Source organism: Sinocyclocheilus grahami, unplaced genomic scaffold, assembly GCF_001515645.1.
Source record: "Sinocyclocheilus grahami isolate Dianchi unplaced genomic scaffold, SAMN03320097.WGS_v1.1 scaffold255.1, whole genome shotgun sequence".
Classification (NCBI taxonomy): Eukaryota; Metazoa; Chordata; class Actinopteri; order Cypriniformes; family Cyprinidae; genus Sinocyclocheilus; species Sinocyclocheilus grahami.
The window spans coordinates 1,434,307-1,445,502 of NW_015505434.1; the positions used below are offsets into that span (position 1 = coordinate 1,434,307).

General features: G+C 38.4%; 1 protein-coding gene across 1 annotated transcript in view; it reads left to right on the top strand.

Moving 5' to 3' along the window:
- Positions 1-11,196, top strand: part of LOC107598764 (FRAS1-related extracellular matrix protein 2-like) — a 41,066-nt gene that overhangs the window by 28,198 nt on the left and 1,672 nt on the right. The window contains exons 8-22 of the mRNA XM_016290199.1: positions 75-284; positions 471-668; positions 761-925; positions 1,024-1,206; positions 1,404-1,534; positions 4,414-4,572; positions 4,839-5,142; positions 5,311-5,442; positions 5,546-5,877; positions 8,195-8,387; positions 8,605-8,733; positions 9,810-9,937; positions 10,068-10,202; positions 10,305-10,431; positions 10,554-10,741. Of these exons, the coding sequence (XP_016145685.1) occupies positions 75-284; positions 471-668; positions 761-925; positions 1,024-1,206; positions 1,404-1,534; positions 4,414-4,572; positions 4,839-5,142; positions 5,311-5,442; positions 5,546-5,877; positions 8,195-8,387; positions 8,605-8,733; positions 9,810-9,937; positions 10,068-10,202; positions 10,305-10,431; positions 10,554-10,741 (2,714 nt within the window). The remainder of the gene's footprint in view (positions 1-74; positions 285-470; positions 669-760; positions 926-1,023; positions 1,207-1,403; positions 1,535-4,413; positions 4,573-4,838; positions 5,143-5,310; positions 5,443-5,545; positions 5,878-8,194; positions 8,388-8,604; positions 8,734-9,809; positions 9,938-10,067; positions 10,203-10,304; positions 10,432-10,553; positions 10,742-11,196) is intronic.

An 11,196-nucleotide genomic window follows, 5' to 3' on the forward strand; every position in this document is an offset into this window, starting at 1 on the left:
AAAAACAAGTAGAGATGTTTTTTTTTAACTGACTCCCCCCCCCCCCCCCCCCAACCCTTCTCTCTCCCTTCCAGCGGGTCTAGATTATGTGGGAATCAGCCGTAACTTGGATTTTGCTCCAGGTGTGACCATGCAAACTTTTCGTGTGACTGTTCTCGATGACCTTGGCCAGCCAGAGCTGGAGGGACCAGAGACATTTGAGTTGGTGCTGCGTATGCCCATGAACGCAGTCCTTGGAGAACCTAGCAAAACTGTCATCACCATCAATGACACTATCACAGACAGTGAGTAAAAAAAATTAAATAAAATCTATAAAAAAACAAAAACAAGCACAACTCCTTTTTTACAGTTTCAGAAGACATCAAAATACAGATCAAATGTATATTAGTGCCAGTACACTCAGTTCCAAACACTCAGACATGTTAGTTGAGTGATACTGGTTGATTAATCAATGCTGGATATTTCTGCAGTGCCCAAAGTCGAGTTTAGGGAGGCAGAGTACAAAGTGGATGAGGCTGATGGAGAGGTGAAGGCAATGGTGTACCGCAGTGGCGACATCAGTCAGAGGTCCACAGTCCACTGTTACACTCGCCAGGGATCTGCCCAGGTCATGATGGACTATAATGAACGACCCAATACTGACGCGTCTATCATTGTGTTCCTACCAGGTCTGTTTCTTTTTTCATCCTGTTCCTCGACCAGCCTTTCATCTATCTACACTCTCATGATCTGCTCATCTTGTGTATCTGCATGTTTACAGGGGAGATCGAGAAGCCATGTGTAGTGACTTTAGTGGATGACACGATTCATGAAGAGGATGAGGAGTTCCGTTTGGTTTTGGGCACAGCTAAGAGCAAATCACCATATGGAGCTGCAGTAGGGGAACAAAAAGAAGCTCTGGTCACCATCACTGACCATAAGGATAGTAAGTATTCTTTTTCTCTTCATTCTTGACAAATATCTGCATAAAGAAGATCTTGATGAGCTTCTCTCACAGCAAACAAAACAAATTTTCCACCGCAGAGTCCATCATCAGGTTTGCTGAGATCAAATACAGTGTTAGAGAGCCACAACTTCCTGGAGAGATTGCTGTAGTGAAGATTCCTGTCCTACGTCAGGGCGACACCTCCAAGGTCTCTGTGGTGAGAATTCACACCAAGGATGGCTCTGCGACGTCAGGAGAGGACTACAATCCCCTTTCTCAAGGTTAGCAGAAGAGTCATAAATATAAAATCCCATAAGATGCCATACTATTAGCAGAAATGATTTTACCATGTCCATGATCAATAAAACATGTAACATGCTGCTCAAAAGGAGTGGAGAATTGACACAATTACAGTCACATATATGCAAAATGGTTATCTAATTCCTTTCTGTATATCTTTGTTTGTATGTGCTTACAGATGTGGAGTTTAAAGAGGGTGAGACAGAGCATGTGGTGGAGATCCAGGTTCTCTATGATGGACAAAGAGAGATTCGTGAGGCTTTCACAGTACACATGAAGCCTGACGAGTATATGGTGGCTGAGACACAGGTCAGCGAGCATCAACTCTAAAAATACCCCCAGAGATGCCACATCGCACACTCGCACAGACACACGCTAACGTGACTCTCGTGCTAAAATAGCCATGCGGCAGCTGCCTCTGTCAGCAGGAGCCAATCGCTGTCTCCAGGCTCTTTCAGAGGAGTCTTGTATGATGTAAATGGGCCTCAATAGACACAGTGACCTATAAACAGAGTTATCCACTGAACATGTACAAAAGCCATTTTGGTGGGCTTTTTGCTATCTTGTTGACAGTGAGAGTCTGAGAGACGACAGGAAATGATACTGAGAAGAGCTCTTGAACTTGGGTCGCCTGCACATAAACGTCACACTTTCAGTCTCTGACTGAACATTTAAAATATGTTCAGAGCTTTACTACATAGACTACTATATTGAACTGGCCATTAATACTATATTGAATACTATTACCCTTTCAATACTATACTGAAAGGCCCTGGGGCTGGATATAGGAAAATCTTCTTGATAAAGAAGTTACAAAATTCTTTAAGATACATTTTAAGAAGTTTGTAAGAATGGCAGTTGTTGCCGAAGTCTCGCTGATCAACTCATTGAAAAACACTTTAAAGACTGTTTTTTTTTTTTTTTTTGCGAGCAGATTACAGCAACAATCATAATAAGCATACACACTATGTTTTGTCATGACAGGCTTGACGGGAGTTTAGCATTCACCATCTTGTTTTTTTAATGTGCTGTGCATTTTAAAGAATTATTTTTTAAAGAGCCTGTCTCAAGCTGGGGTGGTCTCTTGCATTCATTTGCGCTCTGTTTACATTATCAGTGTCACTTCAGAGTACTCATCTCTAGTAATAGTAAAATGCATTGCCAATGTTGTAATGCTTAAAGGGGTCATATGATGCTATTTTAAAGATCATTATTTTGTGTATTTGGTGTGACAGAATATGTTGACATGCTTTAATGTTCAAAAAACACATTATTTTTCAAATACTGTACATTATTGTAGGTCCTCTATGCCCCGTCTCTCTCAAACACGTAGTTTTCAACAAAGCCCCCTCCTTTGACAAGCGCAGTATGCTCTGATTGGCCAGCTGACCCAGTGCATTGTGATTGGCCGAACACAACAAGCACGCGTCGGAAATGTAACGCCCCTTACCATAATTGCAGCTTCAGCTTTCAAAGTAAATATCAAGACTGCTAATAATGTCATTAGTTTTACCATCAGTTCAAGCCCGAAAGGGCAACAGAGTCATGTGACAGACACAGTGATGATGCAGTACACAAGCTGCGGTTAAGACAGCTGATGTGCTATGATTTCTGACAGGCAGTTCACTCTCCTGTGATGTGACCCTGTTCCCCTCACACACACACACACACGACGCGTTACTCTGTGCTGCGCAAAACTCCGCATTTGAACAGTAAATAGCAAATACTTAAACTAATAACAAAACATACTTACAGTCGCTGATTCTGAAGCGCCAGATTGTCATAGCAAAGTCGGAATTGACCCTTCTTTTTTTTTTTTAGAAATAGCCTTTGTGCACAGCCAGCCTTGTACTCTTCTAGGTTAAATTGTCATATGATGCTTTTTTAAAATAAATCTAAAAGGGGAAATGCCCGAAAGGGGAACAGAGTCGCGTGACAGACACAGTGATGAAGCTGGTATGTGTTTGCAGTCCACAAGCCACGGTTAAGACAGCTGACTCCACTGTGATGTGACCCTGTTCCCCTCACACACACACACACGACGCGTTACTCTGTGCTGCGCAAAACTCCGCGTTTGAACAGTCAATAGCAAATACTTAAACTAATAACAAAACAGTAGCTGATTCAGAAGCGCCAGATTGTCATAGCAAAGTCAGAATTAGCACCTCTCCTAGGTTCATGAAACGGTCGTCCATAAAATGCATTACTGTTCTGTTGTAAGTAATCTTAAAGATTCCTAAATGCATCTACTTTCGGAAGGCCAAATAAAGTGCTTTTCCTTTCGCACTGAATCACTCAGCGACTCCCTGACATGCTGCTTCAACACTAACTGCGGTTACTGAAACCACGCGTTCTTTCTTTGCGTGCACATTTGGCCGGCATTATGCTAATATTTCCACATAGTGACGTAGATATGTGGAGGCGTGTTAGAACGAGCCGTTTTAGGTAGGTGGGGCTGACTCTTAACTTTTATAAAGAATAGCTCTTTGGATTTGAGACTTTAGTCTTTGCAACTTTACAGATCTTCTTTATGCACCAAGAGCTTGTAACACTCCAAAGAGAAAGGAAAACTTGAAATCGCATCATACGACCCCTTTAATGTGCTGTGCATTTTAAATAATTATTTTTTAAAGAGCCTGTCTCAAGCTGGGGTGGTCTCTTGCATTCATTTGCACTCTGTTTACATTATCAATGTCACTTCAGAGTACTCATGCACATCTCTAGAAATAGTAAAATGCATTGCCAATGTTGTAATGCTTAAATATTTGAAACAACCCAATAAATTCATTAAACATCTAACATTTAGGTATTTCAGACTTTAGAGATTATCCTAACTTTAAAACGAAAAAAAAATGTAAGAATTATAAAAACTTCTTCTAAGTTATGTCTTTAGAAAAAATAAGTCAAGACCTGTTTTTAAGAATACAAAATATTCTTAACTTTTGTTGAGAATATTTTTTTAAATGAAAGTTTTGTGAAACTGACCTCTGAATTACGATGACCAACATTTTGTCATAAACATGTCAAGTGCTTACTTGGAAAAAGGTTCACAGTGAGTTATAGTCTTTTTACCACTGATTATGTTATTGTAGGATTGACATACTCTGTTGTTCCTAAAATGAGATATTGAGATATGAGATAAATTAGGTAGTCTAAATAGTTGTATTTTCCTCTCCTAATTTTTGTAGATGAATAAGGCTATTGTGTACATCGAAGAGATGAATAGTGTGGCTGATGTCACATTCCCAGCAGTGCCTCAAGTGGTGTCATTGCTGCTGTATGATGATACAATTAGGGCCAAGGACAATCCCCACCCTCCAACCGGCTATCCTGTTGTGTGTGTTACGGTGAGTAATCCCATAGATTTTTTTATTTTGTTTATTTCTTTAAATTTACCATATAAAGACAAAAAAAGCTTCAGAAAGTATGAATGTACATCTTACATCTTGCAAAATGAGAAGGCAAAGTGACCTCATCACATAAATGCCAGTCAAAATGAAGTACCAAGAGTGAACCAATAATTAAATGTTGTCATTCAACAGTTTTAGTCTCTCATTCTTCCAAAAAAACACATCAATAATTCTGATATTTTCTCGTGTCTATGTTCTATCAGGCCTGCAACCCCAAATACTTTGACTTTGACAAGACTGGCTCCATTTGCTCGGTGGAGAACATCAATGACACAATGACTCAGTACCGCTGGATGGTTAGTGCCCCTAGTGGACCGGATGGAGTCACCAGCCCCATGCGAGAAGTGGACACCAACACCTTCTTCACTAACACCAAGTCCATCAGCTTGGACTCCATCTACTTTCAGTCTGGTTCCCGCGTACAGTGTGCCGCCCGAGCCTTCAATGCCAATGGAGATGCTGGGCTGGAGCTTAGTTCACCCATTGTGGTCATCAGCCGAGAGGAGGGTGAGGTTTTTGTGACCACCATGATTTGAACTGCTCCTCATTTCTTTAAAAAATATTAATGTGAAATTCAACAAAGCACAGGGTTTTGCGTGTTTGTTTTGCTGTTTTCTGAGAATTCAAGGAAAATGAATCAGTTTAAAATTGAATCAAGTTGTCTACCATCCTTAGGCCTGTGTCAGCCTCGTATACCTGGCACAGTGGGCGCTGAACCGTTCTCTGCTAAAATCCGTTACACCGGCCCGGATGACCCGGACTACCCCAATTTGATCAAACTCACTGTTACCATGCCGCACATGGATGGTAAGGGACCACCTCCATAACAAACAATGCACTATTAAGCAAGCAAGTGTCAATCAAACTGTCTAAAAAGTCCAGGGTATTAATCTCTACTGTTTTTCCTCAGGCATGCTGCCTGTTATCTCCACACGTCCCCTTTCAAACTTTGAGCTAACCCTTAGTCCAGATGGCACACGAGTAGGTAACCACCGCTGCTCTAACCTCTTGGATTTCAACGAGATCCAAACAGCACATGGTTTCATCACTGACGCCACAAAGAACCCAGAAATTATTGGTGAGACTTTACCGTACCAGTACAGCATGGCCATGCGTAGCACCAATTCCCTTCGATTCTACCGCAATCTTAACCAGGAGGCATGCCTGTGGGAGTTCAGTAGCTACTACGACATGTCAGAGCTGCTGAATGACTGTGGGGGATCCATTGGCACAGATGGACAGGTAAAGATTTAAAGAATCTGTGTCATTCAAAGCTATGTTCAAATAATATTTTGAGCCAAGGTAATTTTTTAAGGTAAAAAAAAAAAGATTATGTAAAATTCTATATATGTATACTGTATATACTGTTTAAATTGATATACTTTTTAATGCTTCTGAAAGAAGTCTCTTCATTCAAAAATTCAGTAAAACAGTAATTGTGAAATGTTATTTCAATTTAAAATAATTAAAAATATATATTTTAATATACTTTAAAATGTATATATATTTCATCCTTGCTGAATATACCGGTACATTTTTTATATTTTATGTAGAAGTATTTTATATGGCAACTACTTGTATCTTTTATGATCTTTTAGGTTTTTTTCATGTTTAGCATTTGGTCAGTCTGAACAAGTCACATCTTATCAAAGAAACAAATATTTAAATATCTATAAGGGTCTCACTTTATATTACGTGTCCCTAATACCTGTGTACTTACATACAGTGTTTAAATTGGGCCGGGGCCATCCAGGGCTGAGCCCCGGGACATAAGACTTCAGGGATCGGCATTAAACGCTTCATTAACGTCAGACAATAACATGATTAAAACATCAGTAACCAAAAATAACTATGTAAACACCAAAACACAAGTATTCTTCTGATTTTATTACATTTAGAGTAAGTGGTGAATAGTGGATATAGCTTCTGTATATAATACATCTATTGAAAGTATACAACTATAAGGTTGTGTTGCTGAGGCGAGGCTCACGCAGCCTCCAGGAGAAATCAAAATGCGCAACACTAAGAAATTCTAAAATATTTAAAATAATCTCATAATATTATTTAAAGCAGTTGTATTTTTCAGTGTAAATTATTTAATTTGATAACGTATAGATAATCACATTATTATAATTGAATTTATAGATCAATTGTAAGAATTTCAAATGAAAGTATTAATGAGATTAGTGGGAAAATGCACTCTGCAAAGGTAAATAAAAAATGCCCTTGGATAAAATATAAAAAAACACGCAGATTTATGTCACAGCTGATAGAAAACTGATGAGAATATTGCTTCAGAATAAATCATATTTGCAAAAAATCAAAACACACACACACACACACACACACACACATACACATTTTCAGTCCTTTTAGAGAAGCCGACAAGCTCAGCCAGCCGATTCATTGCTGATTGATTCCGTTTGGTTGAATCAGTTTCGTTAGCCCACGCATAAACATCTGATGAATCTGCCGTTTGAACGAATCATTTGAATGAACGACTCAATGACTCACTCATTAAACACTACTGGCACTGGCGTTTTAATTTCGTTGAAAAGTATCATTTCCACCATCATTTCTTGTTTGTATTTTCAAAAATATTTAAAAGAATCTCATAATATTATTTAATGCAGTTGTAGTTTTCAGTGTAAATTATTTAATTTGATAACGTATAGATAATCACATTATTATAATTGACTTAATAGATTAAATGTAAGAATTTTAAGGGTGGAATGGGATCCAGGGGGGGGAGATGGGTAGGTTTAAGGGTGGAATGGCATCCAGGGGGTGGAGATGGGTAGGTTTAGGAATATGTAAAGTGGGAGGAGTTGGATCTCGAGTTGGAGTTGGTGCGCCACTGTAATACCAGTGTACTTACATGGCAACTCCTCAGGAACTGTCCACTTAATATTAAAGTGTAACATTCTGGACACCAACCACAATTTATTTGTAAAGCCTAACTTACTGGCCACTGCTGTGTAACATCAGAGTAATTACATGATAAATCTAATATAAAGTGTAACACTTTCTTTACCAAAAAGTGCTGTTAGTGCTGTTACACATTTGTACTTTCATTACCAAAAAAGTGTTGTTACCAATGTCCTGTTACACATTTGTATTTACACATACCTTTCAGTGGGTTGTCACATATGTGTAGTTACACAAACATTAGAGCTGTAGATACTATGTACCAATGTGTACTTACACTGTGGTTACATACTACACATCTAGTTACTATGTAAGTACACAGGTATTAGGGGCACTTAATATAAAGTGGGACCTATATAAATTATACATACAAAGTAAATAAATAAATAAATAAAATTAATTGTCAGGAACTACAGTTATAGAAAAAAAAAGAGATATATGCAAATTCTTATTGAATCTTATTCTTATTCATAAACATTTTCATAGAGACTAAAAATCCTGAAAGTATTTGAAAATGTATTTCCAGCTTCAACTCCCAAAAACAGCATTTTTTATTATTACGACTCCAAGATTCTTGAACATTTTACACAAACATGTTTTAATGTGTTTTCCTCTGTTCCTGTGTCTGTAGGTGCTGAATCTGGTTCAGTCCTATGTAACCCTGCGGGTGGCTCTGTTTGTGTCCTATGTCTTCCACTCTCCGGTTGCGGTTGGCGGCTGGCAACATTTTGACCTACAGTCTGAGCTGCGGCTCACCTTTGTGTATGACACTGCCATCTTATGGCAAGATGGTATTGGAAGCCCACCAGAAGCTGAGCTGCAAGGTAGTATAGATATGCCATACTGCCACAAGTACTGGAAGCACACATTTAACTACAAGTATAGTGATGCATCAGAAATTCAAACAGTGAATTTAAATTGACATGAATATAGATCAACGCAGCTTTTTAAAACATTTATCAGTATATATCAGTCTTTGTGTACACATAAACCAAAGAAATTCACTGTAACCTGATGTTATCTGTGCAATTATTTTTGTAGGTGCCATGTATCCCACCAGCATGAGAATAAACGATGAAGGCCGTCTTGTTGTCAACTTCAAGACTGAGGCTCGATTTAGGGGACAGTTTGTCATGACTCACCCAGGTAACCTAAAATACACTGACATAGGTACAGATGGGCACAGACACACTCATACCTGTTGACAGGCTCTCCTATCATTTATGCTGTCAAACGCTGTCCCAAAGAGATGTATCTATAAGCTACAGTATAATATGCGCCCTCTAATGACCCTCCTGACAGAAACCTCTACTGTCTTCTACTGTTACTGTTAGCGACATTACATTTCACAAACTTCTCCATTCTTACCTCACACTTTATTAGGGGTAATTAGAAAAGAAATGGTTCTGAAATTTGGTGCTGTGGATGGCCAAAACATTTCTCATTATATGTTTCCTTGTTTACACTTTTTTGTTTTGTTACTGTCAAAAGCATGTTTAGTGTTCAAAAAGCGTTGCATTATAATTGAGTAACCGCATCTCGTGATAAATAGGTGCATTATTAGCATTACAGTTATATTAATAATAAATATTATGGCCTGTTTGTAACATATTTTGGAATTACCCTTTACTAACGCAGTAAATGGACACCTGGCAGGTCTTTAAAAATGATGAGTCTCTCTGAGTCTGAGCTCACTCCGCTTGTAAATGTAAACATGATGCTTTTTTTGGATCGTGTTTGTTTTTCTTTAAATTTATTTCTCATGTGGCGCCTTGTTGGAGATACAGTCTCAAAAATTACCTCATTGCGATGTATTTCATGCGAGTGTCCAGACTTCTTTCAAATTATAGATGGTGAATTCATCCTCATCAGTGCCAATTCATACTGTATAATTTCACTTGGTTATTTCTCTTCTCTGAGCTTCATACTGGTCACGCAGTAGTAACTTTAGCAGTGCATGGGCTCTGATTGGTCGATCAGTACACTGGCATAAGATATGTTTTGTAATTTTTTTTTAAATACATATATTAATTTGACTTATTTTCATTGATAAAATAAATTACACGATTTCTAAATAAAAGCAATATTACAGTTCACATTTTTCTAAGTTAATAAAGGTGTCACAAATTATCCTAGATAAATGTTAGCTACTAAAATAAACTGGACTCTGCTAAGATTTTTTTTTCTTTCTTTCTGAAGTTGTTCAATTAGATTTTTTAATATCTGGGATTTGTATTGGCTTTCAGGAACCACTTTGTCCTCAATGGTCATGTCAGCGGACCATGCTGGACTCACATTCACTCTATCCCTGATCAGAACTGAGCCCACTTACAACCAGCCCATGCAGCAATGGAGCTTCGTTTCTGACTTTGCTGTAAGTTCAGTTCTATTTTCTACCTTTTTGTTTCTTTTAGATAGTCGGGCATAGTATTCATAAATGTAGTTTATAGATTTTATGAATATTACAAAAGTAAACTGATCATAATGTGTGTGTGTGTGTGTAGGTAAGGGACTATTCCGGCACCTACACTGTGAAGCTGATTCCATGCATTGCTTCACCTAACGGGGAGTTCAGCATACCCCCTGTGTGTCACCCGAGGGAGCCCCTCACCTTCGACATGGACATCCGCTTCCAGCAGGTTGCTTTCAGCTTTTTCATTGACGTGGAATATGGAATTGACCTGTTTATCATTGATTCAACAATATGTATATATGTATGTATGTATTGTGCTGTTTCTCAGGTGAGTGACCCTGTAGCAGCAGAGTTTAGTTTGAACACACAGATGTTCCTGCTGTCTAAGAAGGAGCTGTGGCTGTCTGATGGCTCAATGGGCTTTGGAGAGGGCACAGACACTGCCTTCATGGAAGGTACAAGATTCCAAGAGCAATATAATTCTTTAAATATTAGTTTAGGAGAAAATAGTTGAATTTATTATTCATTTAGTCCCTGTATTGAGTCTGAACCCTCATTCTGATTGGTTCCCTTATAGATTCGAACATCTATGGTCGTGTGATGGTGGACCCAGTGCAAAACCTGGGTGACTCTTTCTCCTGCAGCATAGAGAAAGTGTTCCTTTGTACTGGCACAGACGGCTACGTGCCAAAGTACAATCCTACCAATAAAGAGTATGGATGCCTGGCTGATGCTCCATCCTTGCTCTATAGACTCAAGATCCTGGTATGTATTTTTTTTCTCATACCCTTCTTACATTACTGTACCTTTCATATAAATGTTCATTATTAATGTAGATCTCACAACTACGTGGATATTTATTTGAAAAGAGGAAGATCAAAATGTCAATGACTTATAAGATTGTCCATGATAAAGAACAAATATTTTATATTTTATACCATTTAAGTTTAAAATGTGTCTAAGAATGATATGTGGTTTCAAAAAAGTTTTACTATATATATATATTTATTTTTTGGCGAGGGGTGGGGAGGGGGGGGGTAGTTGCACTTTACAATCTAAACTAAATTTGCCTTGTCATAAGGAGGTCAAATTATATTTCATATGTATTCTGCATTTTGCTCACACCAACATGACATTTTTAAAAAAAAATATTAATAAGCAATGATGCAGTTGTTATCCTGCCCCCCCCCCCCCCCCCCCGACCTGGCCAAGACAAAAAA